Genomic DNA, 18,185 nt, shown 5'->3' with positions numbered 1-18,185 from the left:
TACAGACCACAAAAAAAAAAAAAAAGTAAATAAGACTAGAATAGAATTATCTTGGAGTTTGTTGATACTTTTCTTTTTTTATTCCTTGTCTTATATCACGCCCTCTACATACACAAATATCATGTCGCAGAATTTCAAGCAAGTTAGGTTAGATTAGGGTTGTCAACTTTTTTTGAGGAAAATACAGGAGACTAAGGAGACAAAATTTTACATATAAAATTGACAAATTATTCGGTTCAGTTACTGAAAAACAGCTTCATTCTACACTTCTACAGCTAGGCTTAAATTAAAAGTAGCCTATTTTGAGACAGATTTTGTCTGCATAATAATTGAAGCTGTCTGCAGTTTTCAGCTCTGATTTGATTGAATGTGTCGTGCTCCTGTTTCTAACATCTGTCCAATTATTGTTCATGAGATGAAAGACCCTCTTTGTATATGAGCATTATTACTTGGTATGCTTAAAACAAAACTAGCCATACTAGGGTGTACCAAAGTACATATGATATTTCAGTGCAGAAATTCTGCGTCATATTTTGATGGAACAATGGAACAGAGAAAAATTCTCTCTGGCACTGTACTCTTTGACTGTATTGTCCCACAATTCACTACTCAGTTTTAAACGTCTTTTTTCTTTTTTCAGGCCCTAATGTACCTACAGATCTACATATTGAACATCCCAATCTATTTTTTTAACAGTTAACCACTCATTTCATAAATTTTAAGTTTGTCTAACCCAGTGGCGTAGCATGAACTTTTGAGCAGGGGAAGCTAACTCAAGTTGTCTTTCATGTACGAGGAAATGTATTGCGTCTTAAAATAAATAGTAGTCGATGTCAAGTCAGCAGTCCGAAGATTGGTTGGAACCTCATAAGTAACACCAATAAGGCATCACCTCAAATGGTACATAGTAAAATATAATTTGATGGTTTACACATATCTCTATAGACATATACAATACGTATAATTTAACATTAGCTCACTCCCTGTCATATTTACAAAAACCACAATATTAACGGTCAATAGATACAGTGTTAGTAAAATTACATCAATCAACGTTAAAAGCCACTGGCGTAGCTCTGTCGGCTACGGCGCCTGCCGATCCGGAGTTTTGTTCGGGCGCGGGTTCGATTCCTGCTTGGGCTGATTACCTGGTTGGGTTTCTTCCGAGGTTTTCCCCAATGTAAGGCAAATGTCAGGTAGTCTATGGCGAATCCTCGGGCCTCATCTCGCCAAATACCATCTTGCTATCACCAATCCCATCGACGCTAAATAACCTCGTAGTTGATACAGCGTCGTTAAATTACTAAGTAAAAAAATCAACATTAAAATCTTTATCAGAAGATTATTTTTGACTACATAAATTGGTGTCAGGAACTGTTATTTCACTCATTATTTATTATATCAGCCACAGTGCACACTAACACTTCAACTGAACACAACTCACGAAAGAGATAACTCGGAAGCTAATTCTTTCCAATGCTAAAGCTAGCTTCTTGCGAGCCTTGCGACCAGGGTAGTTTAGTTAGAAAGGGATGGAAAATCTGCGGGGTGCGTTACACAGAAGAATGCTTGAAAGGAACGAGTTTGTGGAGGGGATTGGAAGCTAGTGTGTGCAGGCTTCATGTTTACTGCTGTATCATAAATCATCCTGAACTGCCGCATCACAACATTTAAGATGTACTTATAAATTGTATTAAAATTAATAAATAATTTTGTTCATGAACTGCAGTTTATTATGGAGTTATTAACTGGGGAAGCTGAGCTTTTTAGCTTACATTGACGCTACGCCACTGGTCTAACCGCTGATCCTTTGACTAGTAGACTGGAAAATGTTCGTAATCATTCTCAGATACTTGTTTCTGAACAGCACCATGGTTGGTACTTATCTCTCTTTTATCTTCCATGATACGGGTTTCTACCTACTAAAGCAACCAGCAATACTTGGACACGCTTCTTTTGCACTTGCACATGATTTATTGAGTTCGACATTATTACTTCTCACTGTGATGGTTTATTTTTTTTTTTATTTATTTATTTATTTTTTTTTTTTTGCTCATGATCCACTTATTCATCACCATGAGATATGTACACTGACTGACTGATCCAGTATTACTAAGTAGTGTTTTAGTCAAGGTTGCTATAAATTGAAGCTAATCATTCTTTCAAATTCTTAGGTTTTATTGGTAGTTTCATGTATGATCTGTATTTTAAGTGAAAGTCCACATGTGAATTGTGAAAAATCCTGACATGATAATGCCGAGACAAATTTCATTTTCATAATCAGTGTGCAAACTGATCAGAAAATGTTCATTTTTTACCAAAACATCAACACCATGCAGAAGAAAACCTAATTTTCAAGTTAAGATCATTAATTTGTTCTCTATGAACAAGAAGTCTCGAAAAGCAGAAGTCTCACACAAGCATTAATTTAATAAGAAAGAAATTTCTTAAAAAAAAAAAAAAAAGATTGAATCAGTACAGTAAGAGATTCATGTAGACAATGCCTACATATCGATGGGTGATCGGCAGAACATCTTAAGCACCACTTTTTAAAACTTTTTTTTTAGCTAATGGAAAGGGAAAACCAAGACGTACAGTCTGGCAAAATATCATAAGTGAGTCTATAATACAAGGAGTACTTTTTATCTTAACTGTTTAAGAATTTGTTTTAGTGACCAAGAAATCGTCTTAAAGCATGTCCAGTTCCCATATAATCATCGTATCTTTCATCACTAAGTGACTCATAAGAAACAAATTTAGACACGATAAAATTGTTGGTTGTTAAGATATTTATTTCGGGTCCTATTCCTAGTTATAGGCGATAAGCTAATCAACTTTTTTTCGATTTACTTCACAGGAATTCATTACAGAAACTTGTATTCATTCTGAATTTACTTTAATGACATATCACAATTTCAGAACACATTAATTATATATATGAGGAGGCAGTCAAATGAAAATGGGTCAGATGCCAAAAATATAATAGAACATTTATTACCTCAAAAGTAATCTCCAAAACATTTATCCGACTACGAGACAAGATGATCAATCCCATTCTTGAAAAAGCTTGTGGGCTGTCTACTGAACCAGTTCTTTACCCACTCACACACGTCTTCGTCCAATGCAAAACGAAGTCCACGGATGTCTTTCTTCAACTCTCCAAAAATGTGAAAAAATCGCATGGGGAGAGATCTGGGCTGTAGAGGGAAGGTGTTGAAACATTTCCCAACTAAATCTCTGAATTGTATTCCTCACGGAGTTGGGCAGTATGTGGGTGGGCATTGTCATGAAGAAGGATAACGCCATTTGATAGCATTCCAGGGCATTTTGACTTAATGACACGTCTCAGTTTCTGTAAAGTTTCTTCATAATGCATGCATTGATTGTGTCCTCATGCTCAAGAAATTCAACATGCAGAGGACCCGTAGAATCAAAGAAGAATGTCAGCATGACTTTACTGGAACTTGTGTGTATTGCTTTGGACTTTTTTAGTTGAGGAGAATCCATGTTTTTCCATTGTTGGCTCTGCCATTTGCTCTCTGGTTCAAAATGGTGACACCACGATTAATCTCCAGTGACAATATGGGACAGAAATGCATACTGTTCCTCGTGGTATCAATGCAAGTGACCCAGTGAAGCAGCCATTCTGTTTGTTTTTTGTTCCTCTGTCAACTGATGTGGAACCCATTGCACGCAGATTTTTCGGTAATGCAGATGCTTTGTCGCAATGATGTGTACAGAACCGTGACTTATTCCCACCAAACAATGAAGTTCTTTTACAGTGATCTGTCGATTTCCCCATATAAGACCATCAACCTCAGCAATAACAGCAGAAATGATGGCACGATGAGCCTGTCCTAGGCGAGCATCATCTTGCAGTGTCACGCGTCCCTCTCGGAATCTCTTGTGTCATTCCAGTACACGCAAACATGACAAGCTGTGTTCTTCGTAAACAGCAGACATCCGACAATGGATTTACATAAACAGAAAAGTCTATACTGGCGATAGCAAGACTAAAGGAGAAGCTAAAGAAAGATATTAATTTCAATTTAATTAATAATTAAATTATAGGAAGTGCTATGAGTCTTCATAGAATTACTAAGAGCTTAGGTTTCAAATGGAAAAAACAAGATCAAATCAAGGTATTCTGATTGAATGATATGAAATTCGTTCACAACATGAGAAGTACCTGACATGTCTTCGAAGGTACAAGGCTGAAGGACAGCTAGTAATATACATAGATGAAACCTACAGTAGTCATACCGTCCCCAAAGGTTGGACTGATGATAGTACCATACCATTGAATTGATGGCACCCATAGCGTCTTATAATCATCCATGCAGGTGGAAAGCAAAGTTTTATACCAAATGCTCTCCTTATGTATAGATGTCATCTAAACAAATGAAAATTACACTAAATGGCTCTGTAACATGTTAATACGTACCTAATTTATCTCCTAATGGCATCCTAGTTGTTGACAATGCGTCATATGATAACACCCAAATAGAAAATCCCCCAACATCAAACACCTTAAAAATGACATGAAAGCCTGGTTAACAAGACATCACATTCCATTCAATGAAAATAGCACTGAAACAAAATTACATGATTTAATTAAAATGGATAAACTAGCATAAAAAACATATTTGATTGAACGGATATTAGCTGAAAATAATCATTGAGCTATAAGACTTTCAGTTTACTATCCAGACTTGAATTCCATTCAATTAATTTGGGAAGATGTCAAACAGTAGGTTGGTAATAGAAATGTGTCACTTAAAAGAAAAGACGTCAAAGATCTATGTCGGCAAAGGTTTCAGCAAGTTGGCCAGAAAGAATGGGAAGATGTATGCAGTCACATTGAAAAAAAAAATGAACAGCATTATTATGAGAAAGACAGTATTGTAGATGAAAGAATTGAAAGATTCATAATTGAAGACAATAGAATGAAAAGCAGTGAAGAAGATATAGAACATGAGAGAACAACATAAGACATGTCAGTTATGGAAGAAATAGAGGACAATTAATTTTTGGTGTAGGTAAATGTATGTATTGTTAGGTCTGCAGTGTGATATTGCATATGATTAAAACTGTAAACCAGAATAGTGTCCATTATATTTAGTAGTCACTGTACTGTTACTTTTTCAATGTGCACGTGTTACTGGTGACATCATCATCCGGTGAATTCGGTAACATGAGCATAAAGTAAAGAACTCGTATCTATGCTTTCACGAAATGTTTTCATCATTTTAGATTTGTGACAATACCTATAAGTATTAAATTATGTGGTGGCATACCTTGTAGTTTCAAAGAATTCAAGAATTCAGTTGGATAAAACACAGCCTGCTCATTGTCTACAAATGTATTGAGAAATTCGTAATATCGTCCTGGATTGTATAATAACTAGAGAGTGGAATTTTAGGTCCTAAAAAGTAGCATTTTAGGCGCTTAAAATAGGCTCTTAAACTCTTTTATTTAGGCTCTATAAAATAACAAATAGGCTTTTTTGTTAAAGAATTTCACTAATATAAGAGTGTTTTTCATTCACCAATCACATTTCCATAGTTTGCTTCACAGTAGATGATCAGCACCTATTGTGGCTATTGTGTCGCTCAATGCTGTACTTACAAATGGTGAGAAAAAAGGAAGGAGTTGTTATATGTCTTGGAATGTAAGAGAATGCTTATTTGAGTACAACCCAGTGAGTTTGTGTTAAATTGCTGACAGACAGAGGAAGCTGTAATAATAATAATAATAATAATAATAATAATAATAATTTGTCCCACAGGAGTCCTTTTACATGCCAGTAAATCTACTGACATAAGCCTGTCACATTTAAGCACACTTAAATGCCATTGACCTGGGCCGGGATCGAACCCACAACCTCGGGCACAAGGCCAGCGCTATACTGACTACACCACCCAGGCTGACTGAAAGTTGGAATTTTAGGATTGAAAGATTGTAAGAATGAGAAGGGGTGGCCCGGAGGTAGTTCTCTATTGTGTTGTTCACTGCTAGGAAGGAGTTGTTATCCATCTTGGAATGTAAACGGTACAGAATGTTAAGAAAAACAGCAAACAGTTACGAAAAATGATGCAAAAAATTAGAAAACTTAAAAAAAGGCACTAACGTCGAAATAGGCATTTTTAGGCACTATAAAACCCCTTTATTTATACCTATATTTCCATGAAAAATGTAAATATTAAATCTAAAGCCTGTATGTATCAAGGAAAAAAATAGGTTTTTGCCTAAATTCCACTCTCTAATAATAACTACTGTTGAAGACTCTAATCTTGGAATTTGTGGGGTGAAGTAGTGGAGTGAAACGGAGAATCAAGAACAACAGATAACGTACTGAGGCTTATGTATCATCATTGCACGTGTTCAATATTACAAGACGTTATGAAAATAATTTCACCCATCGTAGACAGGAGCTCGAGGTACAAGTATTCGGTGCAAATAAATGAATTCCAGAGCAAGGGACAACCAGTTTTTTTATATAGAAGAGACCAGGGTGAATAGCAATATGATATTTCGAAAATGTTGGCAAATTGAGAGTGTAAGTGTCCACACGAACTGAGAAGAATTCTTTAGACACATTGAAAATATAGAAGAATAATAGGATACTGTGAAAACCATGGACTCCAATCATATATGTGGTAAGCTTGTAATGTGGCGGATGAATTATACAAGTTGACTGCAGTATGGTACATAGCCAGGGACATGAGCTAATACGAGGACACTGACTTGGTTCTGTGATCGATTACATGAATTACAAGGTGCATATAAACAAATCTAGACAGATCTAACAGTAAATATACGCTACATAGCATTACAAAGATATATTTTTACGTACCTTTCGTTATGTGCAGAAGAATTATCATAGAATTATTCGTGGGTTTGAGTTTCCTCCTTTATTTTCTTGTGCTACAATGGCTCTGTATATAACATTGCTTGTCACCTCGTATGTTTGTATTACATAATTTACATGTAATGTTCCCATCATTCACTTCAAAACTCTCACCAAATTCCGCTGCAAAAATATGCGCCTGAGAACCTTCAACTTTCGGCATTATTATTCAGCACGTACACTGTTTAAGCATGCTACGGTAGTGACTGATGAACGGAGTACTCAGCAGGTACACTGTTTATGCATGCTAGAGAACAGTACTGATGGTGAACAGATAGTCAACTTGAAACCACCGTAATGCACCCTATCGAACCCCAACATTACAAGCCTAATTATTATAAATTTAAGGGGGCTTATGATAACATTAGTAATATTAATGACTGTGATGGTAGTAGGAGTAGTGAAAAAGTGACACTGCACCTGAATGTGATGCTGGCATGACTTGCTCAACAGCTTCCACTGTGAGGTAGGAACAGAACACAATTTTTAGACAACTGGTAGCAGGCTAGCATTACTAATAGGGATCATTATCGCGAACTGTAGGGTCGCGTCGCATTCCATCAGGTTCCAAGATTAGAGTCTTCAATAGTACTATTGTATGAATTTTCTAGATTTTGCCTTTCATAATGTATCAACTATGTTATTATATTTTGTGTCCTTTTTTCCACAGCCCCATTAAAGTCAATGTTCAATATTATAGAAATAAACAATTGACTATAGAAGAGACTATTTTAATATTATACCTTACATGCATGTCTGATTGTATTTCATTATATTTTTAAAAATAATTTGATTGTATTTCATTATATTTTTAAAAATAATTTAACGTCCATTCGTCCAATTTTAATGTAGCCTATGTTTTTCTCCTGGCTGTGAAGGGAAGGCTAAACGTGCAAACTTAAGGCTCTCTCTCTCCCTCCCTCCCTCCCTCCCCCTTTCCCTCTCTCGCCCTTCCTTCGTTCCTCTCCCTTCCCCTCTTTCAATTTTATGTATTAGATTTGTTTGTTCGTTCGTTTATTTGTTAATTTGCTTAACTTATTATTTGTTTACATTTAGGAGAGCAGGAGATGGCATTCATTGGCTCCCTGCACCTGTTCGACACATGACAAATCTTCTTCTTACACATATTGGTAAGTTTTAAGTACATTACTTATGGAGAAAAAATATCTTAATACTTTTATTAGAGCTGAAATGCCTAACAACACTCTAAGACTCAGTCCATAGTAGTATTATGAAATACGTGCGAAAGTAACTCTTTCATGACAAAACATACATTTGAAATTTGCCAGCTATAAAATTTAAACAAGTACCATACAACCTTTTAATGAAGCATGCTAAATATACAAAGCTCCATACTGAAACTGGAATGCCTTGAAAGTTATATCATTCCCGCTGCTCTGTGCACGCCTAGTGAAAGCACTATATATACGGATAAAAGAATTTGGAAGGAAATTTATTGTATTTTACGCGATTGTGAGCAGTATAGTAGCACAGTCTACTATATACAGTCTCGAAGCTCAATACTTACTAAATATGCAAACATAGATAGTTGCTAAACACCAGGATGCTACAATCGCCTCATCACAGACTCTTTCTCTAGCAGACGATAAAATGTATTGTACTTTCGATATCATGTTCTTTTGAAAAAATTAACATCTTCCTTCCACTATTGAAATATGAAATACATAAGGTTTATATATTATTTTCATAAAATATATATTATATTCTATAAACTCACCTTCCTGGATCTTTTGGAAGAAGGATAACTCTAACCTATTTTTCTTACATTTATAATACTACAAACGTCTCCTTGTCCCATATTATTATTCAAATTATTGTATTTTAGCCATTTACAGTTATTACAACTGATAACGAACATTTCACAGTTTACATAGCTTTTTACAAAAATGCGAAATACGGCACAGTCAATGCCTTTTCGATCTAGACCAGGCCGTAATGTTAGTTCGGGTTTTCTATTTCAGTGTATGTGCTCAGTGAAATATTATATATGCGTATCATTGCTAAGCTTTATTTAGTGTATTGTGTACATAAGTTCCGTTTACTTCTTGTTGCATTATATGTTGCAGAAATAATTACAAAACTGTGTTATTTTAATGTGAAGAGAATTTTACATGTTAACATAATCTGTTCGCGTCAACATTTTAAGTTTAGAATGGAAGCTATTTTGAGGTTTAATAAAAAATAATTTATATTGTGATTTCAATTTAGCACATCTACCTTCCTAATTTGGGCGGCCGGGTAGCTCAGTTGGTAGAGCAGCTGGCTACGGACTGGAAGGTCCGGGGTTCGATCCCAGGTGGTGACAGGATTTTTTCTCGTTGCCAAACTTTCAGAACGGCCCCGAGGTTCACTCAGCCTGCTATAAAATTGAGTACCGGGTCTTTCCCGGGGGTAAAAGGCGATCAGAGTGTGGTGCCGACCACACCACCTCATTCTAGTGCCAAGGTCATGGAAAGCATGGGGCTCTACCTCCATGCCCCCCAAGTGCCTTCATGGCATGTTACGGGGATACCTTTACCTTTACCTTTTTTACCTTCCTTAATTTTAGACAAAATATTTACCATACCACTCCTATGAAGTTAGTGTAATTGTTACTTCGTCTCTTAAGTAGTAGATAAATACAATAATTCAGTACTCAATTGTAGTATTAAAATACAGATATATTGAATGTCCGGGGTATCATACATGACATTATGCTTAATTATAATGTATAATTGCGAATTTAGGAATATAAGTTAAATATAGTAAACATAACCTATAATTTTCATATGAATGGCAAGGCATTGGAGATCACTAAATTTAGACAGAAAGGGGCAATTGGTACAGTAAACATAACCTGTAATTTCAACATATCTAAATATCTGTGTGGTGCAATTGAAAATTATTGAATCGTGCATAAATGAATGTACAAGAATTTCTCAATATTTAATCAAAATAAAGGCAGATATTACACATACGAACAACGTAATTTTCACACCATAAATAATAATACACCTTAACTCGCAAGTCAATTATGTCTGAAATGTCTCATAATCATTGTTTTAAATTGTATTAATGGAATTACACTACATTTTAGAGAAACATATGTTACTGTTTATGCATTCCAACTAATTTATATGGTTGAAACGCCGCTCTTAGTGATTGGGTTAAGCGAGTTACATGGTCTGCCTTACGGCCTGTATTAGATCACGATGGCTGTGGCACAGTCTATTGTTCCTAGTACTCACAGCACTCCAAGCGGCTAGCAACTATCGCGAGAATTGCAAAAAATCATCCCAAGCTTCGTGACTGTATATAGTAGACTGTGGTAAAATCTTTGGAACCTCTCTGTAATTACAACCTCTTTGTTAATGTCATATTATTGAGATTCTTTTGTTTCATCATTGTGGTAAACTTAAATGTATATAAGAGTACAATTCTGTCTAGTTTAATGAAGTGTAGAAATCAGACTAATCATGAAATAATTCTTCTCGAATTCTCAGCCAAGTGAATTGGATTGTTAGTTCCAAGCTTTCGATGACTAGCTTTGCCATCTTCTTCAGGAAATGAAGTGCTATCTAGCCGGTATAAAAGCAGTTAGTAGGACTTCCTGCTGTGGGCCTGCCATGTTCTAGTTGTCCGAAGCTTGTTGATTACAGGTTTCCACACTGTACTCAGCTATAGGTCCCCATCTCTGTTGAAATTATTTCCATCTAGGTAGTTGGATTTCGACTGCTTTCTTAACAACCAGGTCCCAATAACCTGATGCCTTGTCCAAGACAGTGGTGGCATCAAAATTCAAAATCTATCTTGTGGCTATGTACAGACTGTCAAAAAATATGAAAGTTAGAATTTATAAAACAGTTATATTACCAGTTGTTCTTTATGGTTGTGAAACTTGGACTCTCACTTTGAGAGAGGAACATAGGTTAAGGGTGTTTGAGAATAAGGTGCTTAGGAAAATATTCGGGGCTAAGAGGGATGAAGTTACAGGAGAATGGAGAAAGTTACACAACACAGAACTGCACGCATTGTATTCTTCACCTGACATAATTAGGAACATTAAATCCAGATGTTTGAGATGGGCAGGGCATATAGCACATATGGGCGAATCCAGAAATGCAAGTTGCCAAGTTGTTCTGGTGGGATGTCTTGCATAGGTGTCGAATCTCTGAAGAGAGACTCTTTTGTTACGAAATCCCCCTCACCCTGTGCAGAAGAGTCGACAGGACCATTCATTTCTGTGTCGGGTAATGGTGACTGAATTCGTTCAGGTATAGGTCTGTGTGTTGGTTTCGTGTATATGCTCTGGCCCAGTGTGCCGAATTCCTGGAGATGAGAAGTGGAGGCAAGCATCTCTATACTATACTATACTTTATACTATCTCACTGAACCCACCCTGCAGATTTTTCATCCCTTTGTAACTAAACTACTCTGGTCGCAAGGCTTGCAAGAAGCTAGCTTTGGCATTGAAAAGAATTTAGTTTCCAAGTTATCCCTTTCGTGAGTTGTGTTCAGTTGTAGTGTTAGTGTGCACTGTGGCTGATATAATAAATAATAATGAGTGAAGTAACTGTTCCTGACACTAATTATGTAGTCAAAAATAATTTTCTGATAAAGATTTTAACGTTGATTGGAGTAATTATACTAATTCTGTATCTATAGACTGTTAATATTGTGATTTCTCTAAATATGACAGGGAGTGAGCTAATGTTAAATTATATGTATACCTGTCTGTTTGTTAGAGATAACCTATGTGTAAACCATGAAATCAAATTTTACTACCATTTGAGGTGATGCCATATTGGTGTTAATTTATGAGGTTCGAACCAATCTTTGGACTGCTGACTTGACAATCATTTATTTTAAGACTATATTTTTGCAATACGTTTGCTCATACATGAAAGACAACTTGAGTTAGCTTCCCCTGCTCAAAATTTCATGCTATGCCACTGCTTCACATACTATGTAATAGTGAGTAAAGAGACAACTATGCATCTAAAAATTATGTCTCACACCTTGAAAAATTTCTAAATAATCCATTATAATGCTGTAAAGTTTATAAAATGTTATGGCTGCAACTTTTTGTGCATTTGCTCTTTAAATGTAAGCACATTTGTAATTATTTTGTCCATTTGTTCACATATAAATCCCCATCCTCCTGTGAAGTCCTCTGGCATGGTTATATTTATTCATTCATTCATTCATTCATTCATTCATTCATTCATTCAGAGTTTTCTGCCAAAGAACAGATTTTTCACTGCAAGCACAGCATTCTCCAATCTTTCATATTTTCTACCTTCCTCTTAGTTTCTACATATGATCCATATATGTTAATGTATGTATGTATGTATGTATGTATGTATGTATGTATGTATGTATGTATGTATGTATGTATGTATGTATGTATGGTCAAACCGTCTAGAGTTGACCGCTTTTTTTCGTACTTTTAACACTACTTCACAGACAATGCTATCTAGTATTTCACTGAAAATGGTATGTTATAGCGCACAACTCAGGGATTGTTTTCTATTATTTTCATTTTATGAACTTCCACGGTCACTGAAGAAAACAAATTTTAAACGCCGGTCGACTCAACCCTGTACATGGTGTTAAGTCGACCACCATATTAAAAATACATGTAAATGAACGTTTGCTCTCATTCCGGTCGATATCGACCTCCTTTTGGATGCTTTTATTATTATTTACTTTATTATTTTTTATTTTTAAGTTATGTGGGATAGGAAAATGCGAATTTTAAACAGTTATTTTAATGTGCATACATTAAATCGGTTAAGGCTCATAAATTTAAAAGAAAATATTTAATTAATTAGCAGACATAAAATTACGTCAAACTACACACAACATTATCACATTATTAATGTATGTACTAATTAATAAAATAGCCCTGAAAAATACAGAAAATACAGTTTCCATCTCCTAATTAATATCATAACCCTGAAAATCAACACCAAATTTTACGAATTCCTTTTTGTCCATAGGAACAGGAGCACTTAGTTTTCTTTCTATCTGAACATAGTCAATAAGACTCACATCCTCCACCTCAGGATATTTGAACTGGAATCCACCATAATTTCTAACAAAACGAAGTTCAAGTCCTTCTCCTGGAACCAGTTCCTCAATGCAACCGACATAAAATTTAATTGTTTTTTAGTTGGGAACTTCACTAAAAGCTGATCCCCTGATTTAGGGTAATCGAAATTGTCATTATCATTGTTATCTTCCTCTTCAACCCACTTATCTGACGAATCTTCAGTGGAATGTCGTCTGTCTTCATCACTATCACTGGACTCCTGGTATCCTCTCTGTTTTCTTTTCTTGGTGGTTTTCTTGGCTTCTCTTTTTCTGGTCTCCTCAGTTGACAGGATGAGAGATTTCTTCATTTGACTGAGATGTTCCGCCTTCAGTAGGCCTACTGATACAATACTTTTTCCTGGTTCAATTTCAGTTTTCCTTTTCCTTTTCTTGGCAGCTAATTATTTTTCATATCTCATGCCCTGGAGCACTTTTATGACCGCTTCTCCCACCAGTGCCTGTGTGGACTGAGATTCTGGAGACTCTGTCAAACCAGATTGTGGTTAGTTTATTAAGGACTCTTTGTGGCTGGAATGGATTAATTCCACAGGCCTGCATGGTCGACTCTGTACTGGAATACAACTTCAACTTCTGACACCTCTCAATAATATGGAAAAATATTTTTTGTTTTAATATGTTGTTAAGCTTAAAATTTTGATTACAGAAATACAGTTAATTTGTATTGCATTACAGTTAAACAAGGCTAAATTGTTAAAAGTTAGAGTATTTTTTGTTACTATTTTTGCTATTGGCAACAATGAACTTTACATAATCAAAGACGCACAATACGTTTGGCACTACCATGCGAGATTGAAAGGGAAAGTATTATCAGTCAGCTCTAAGCAAGCAGTGGCGGCTAGTAGGCAATTTTACTGTAATAAACACGTGAAATTAGAAAGTGTACACAGTGGTCGAATCTAGACCCCCAGGTCGACTCTAGACCGTTCCACAGTATGTATTTATTTATTTATTAGCACTACAATTTGGTATACACCCGGTGGCAGTGATATATAATATGTGATAACATTACAATAATTACAGTGTTACCTATCATCTGATATCTTCCCTGTCCCAATCTTTCTCCTTTTCACCATTCTTTTCAGTGCATCCTCAGTGGGCAGTTTCTTCTTAGCCAACGATCCAGCCAATTTCTTTTCCTCTTCCTGATCAGTTTCAGTATTACTACCATATTTTCTTCACCCACTCTTTCTAGCACAGCTTCAGTTCTTATTTTGTCTGTCCATTTCACACTCCATTCTTCTCCATATCCACATTTCAGATGCTTCTAGTGGTTTCTTTTGGTATGTATGTGCCCCATGTATCTTATAAACAATAAACAGTACTAGTGTCATATCCCCCCCTCCTCTCTCTCTTTAATTTTTCCACTTATTAACACGAAATAGTTTACTGCTGTGAAGCAACAGTTAGCAGAGCTGATTATGAAAGCAGTGAGCTCAGGTTTAAATCCTTGTTGGGACAAGTTACCTGGTTGAGGTTTTTTCTGGGATTTTCCTTCAACCCATTAAGAGGAAATGCTGGATCCTGGACTCATTTCGGTGGCATTATTGCCTTCATCTCACTCAGATGCTAGATAACCATAGCAGTTGATAAAGAGTCGTAAAATAACAAATTAAAAGAAAGCACGAAATAAGTAGTTTTATATTCATATAAATTTGTGCACAGTTCAAAACACAATACACATTGCAGATGATCGCTGTTCCCTCAACTTGCTGCCATGATGCTAACTACTGTCCGTCCAAGTGTTTATGTCGCAGGGTCATCGAAACGGGGGAAATCACGTGACAGTTATTTACTTAATGGGGTTCTGTTCCTTAAATGATTTTAAACAGTTGTATAATATTATGTAGACTTCCAATTTCGTTCAGATAATATTTTCAGGCTAGAGCCTAATAGCTCAGCCACTAGCCTTTACAGAGGAGCCAGCAGAAATGGGAGGGCGAAACCGGGATGTGACATAACCACTTGGACAGACAGTAAGAGTGTTTTGCATATACACCATTCACCACTACGCGCAAAAGTGGCACATTAAATCTATAGAGTGTCCCAAAATAATGTTTACACTCTTTGAATGTTAATAACTAGAACACACATAACAGAAAGAATGCACTTTTTTATGTCACAAACCTTCAAAGTTACAAGTAGCAGCAATATATTGTGTGCAACGCTGTAGAACAGATCAGCAAACAGTAAGATATGGTTTCCATGAGAATGGATTCAGATAGCGTCTGTCATGGCATCCAGTGTTGATGGCTTGGAGGGAGTAAAGCAGTGAAATTTTTCGAAAGAGATCTACAAGAAAACAGCCTTTGATAGTTTCACAAAAATTGCTTAATATACTATAGTGATTATTTTAATTTCTACATAATAAATACCGATATAATGAGAAAATTTTTAATTACATTTTTTCTCTTTTTCTTTTTTTATTTGAGATGTTCTATCTTAATGTTCACTAACCTCTTACTTTCTAACGAATGGAACACTATCTATTTTTAGTTAGTTGAAAAAGAAATTTGTTATTTATATTGTATTTATATACCTCAAAATAAGACAGGTTGGTAGACACAGAAGCATCTTTAAGTAACCGTAATAAATCAGGAAGATGACTGTATAAACTCTATTTATTTATCTATGGTATAAGCAGTTGATATCCAATGTTGATTAATATTTCGAACACTTGCAGTAACTGTAATTTGGAAAGAAACAATAAACGTATTTTTTTATGATCATAGAGGTCAAATACAATTTTACTGTGTTCGGGATGTGTATAATAATATAATATGTTTTATTTTGCAACTTTTTAAAAATAGTTGTTTGAACACCTTACAATAAAATCTGTTACATATTAAAACTAGAGCTATGTATGTTTTAAGGCATGAGCATGCTATCTCATCTTCAGTAGCCTGGTAAGTCCGTAAAATGCAAAAATTAAATATATTAAATCTGTTATATTTGTAAATATGATTGAATATTCGTATTGAAGAATGAAATGTTACATCAACATAAGATATATGAAAATGAATAAAGTGTAAACATGAACTCACCAAATTCAGGTTGGATAACAAACAGCGTCCATGGCTGTTAGAGGACAAACTGATGTTATACTTAGTTACGCATTGGTTTTTGTAACCACTACATTTTGGTGGTCAAAATATACACTCTGTCACAAAAAGTTAAACACTTTTTTTTATTCGAGGTATTCATACAAATGGCTGTATGGTTGTAAGTAGAAAACAATTGAATTGCTAATTAAACGAAATGTCAGTGTGTTATTGTGGTAACCAAAATATTTTCGGTAGCAATAGCATTAACATTGGTTTTATAATAAAAAGTACAGTAAGAAAAGTTAAGTGTTTTGCTTTTGTATAGTGTATATGTCAATAAGAATATTTCTACAAAAAATTGCTTTTAATTGAGGTTATGTGGGTTTAGTCATATCACTGTGGATATATTCTAAAATATTTAATGTGTTATTATAAATGTGATCGCTGAAAGTAGATTGAATACTATTGTGCGTTAGTTCTTTAAAATATCTAGTGTTTAAATTCCTACCTGTTTGGCCAATGTATGTAGCATATGTAGCTTGACATTTGAGAAATTGACAGTTAAGTATGTATACTCCTGAAAAGTTAAATTTATTTATTTCACTATTTCCTATTAGACCGATCATTAATTTTCATTCTGCTCTGACATATCGTCCCTCCTCTGGCAAACTAGCAAAAGTGAAAATAAGCGCCCCTGCACTTAAGGTCTATATTGTACTAAGTACTAAGTACAATATAGACCTTAAGTGCAGGGGCGCTTATTTTCACTTTCGCTAGTTTGCCAGAGGAGGAATGATATAATACAGCAAAGTTTTTGAAAACATATCTAAAAATAAATTTTAAATTTAGTAAAAATTACAGTACCTATAAGAAATAATACTTACCTAATAAAAATTTTACAAGAGATTCCAATTAATGATAAATGCAAAATTGTTTCTTTCGAATATGTACACTTAGCAGCAAAAAGAATGGGCCGGCCAATAATTTCTAAGTTCCAGAGACATAACATTGCGCATGCTTGTCTCGTCAAAGCCGTAGTTCACTAGGTAACTTATAATTAAACCATTTAAATTTGCTGTATTTTGTTTAAGAGTCTAAAATATGTAATAAAATCGAATGGCGGGTTGATTCTAGATACACCAGGGCCCTTGAAGAGTGAAATAATAATAAAATTGATAAATACAAAATCAACCGGAGCGAATATGAACAGGAAAACCTCGTATTATGTCGAACTAATATTAACAGTCACAGTAGCGTAAGTCGTTACGGCATTGGTCTATTGAACAAGTTGATAGTAGTAGCTCAAAGCTCGAATCTCTCCCAGTCTTCCTTTTTTTATTACAAATTTGCCATCATATGTGTCTCGCAAAGCTATAATTATGTGGCGATATCTCTTAGAATATGCCCAAACTCTAATAAATAATAAATCTCCCTCTCTCTTTCAAGCAATACTGCTATCTGTTAATACAACGGAAAACGATATCCAGAAGAAAAACTTTTCTTCCAGCAGGATAATCATCCGATACACACCACTAACCGGCTTCAAAGATGGTTTATGAGGAGGTGTGATGTCGACCCAGTCGACTGGCTTCCAAATTCACCAGATATGAATTCGATTCGAAATTTGTGGGCTGCAGTCAAAAGGATCCTACGCTCTAATTGGGCAGAACAACCACCCGTTCAGACACCTGAGGAATTGTGGGACAGAGTTCTAGATGCGTGTGAGGAGATGACCAAGAATTTAGACCTGTTCCATAATCGTGGACTCCATACCGTGCAGAATGAGGGCAGTTGTTGACGCAGGTGGTTTGTGGATGAGATACTAGTCCCCACCACAGGCCTTGTTTTGTTGATATATTAAAAAATTGTTTGTTTTTGTTAATTTAATTATTTATTTGTGATTGATATGCGTCCGGTTTTTTTAGGATGTGAAACAAGTATTTTTGTTTATACAGGCCAGGTCTCACCTATTAATAGTCCACAGGTGATGAGCAATAATATTTTTTAAGGCAGGCATAACGAAGTTTGTTAACAAATGCCATTTCACATTTAAACTAATAAATTAATTAAAAATTAAAATGAAAAATAATAATTTTACCGTACCGGTACCAGGAGGT

The 18,185-nt window shown here is 35.3% G+C and overlaps 1 protein-coding gene across 3 annotated transcripts in view; it reads left to right on the top strand.

Annotated features, from left to right (window-relative positions):
• LOC138701422 (PC-esterase domain-containing protein 1A-like) overlaps positions 1-18,185 on the top strand; it is a 166,834-nt gene that overhangs the window by 68,423 nt on the left and 80,226 nt on the right. For all 3 annotated transcript variants that reach the window (XR_011332551.1, XM_069828290.1, XM_069828288.1), the window contains exon 8: positions 7,967-8,040. Coding sequence is in view for 2 of the 3 variants with exons in the window: in XM_069828290.1 (XP_069684391.1) it covers positions 7,967-8,040 (74 nt within the window). In the remaining variant the exon portion in view is untranslated. The remainder of the gene's footprint in view (positions 1-7,966; positions 8,041-18,185) is intronic.

The sequence above is a fragment of the Periplaneta americana genome, chromosome 6 (assembly GCF_040183065.1).
Source record: "Periplaneta americana isolate PAMFEO1 chromosome 6, P.americana_PAMFEO1_priV1, whole genome shotgun sequence".
Taxonomy (NCBI): domain Eukaryota; kingdom Metazoa; phylum Arthropoda; class Insecta; order Blattodea; family Blattidae; genus Periplaneta; species Periplaneta americana.
Note: the sequence above shows the minus strand (reverse complement) of the source record. Positions and strands in the feature narration are given on the sequence as shown.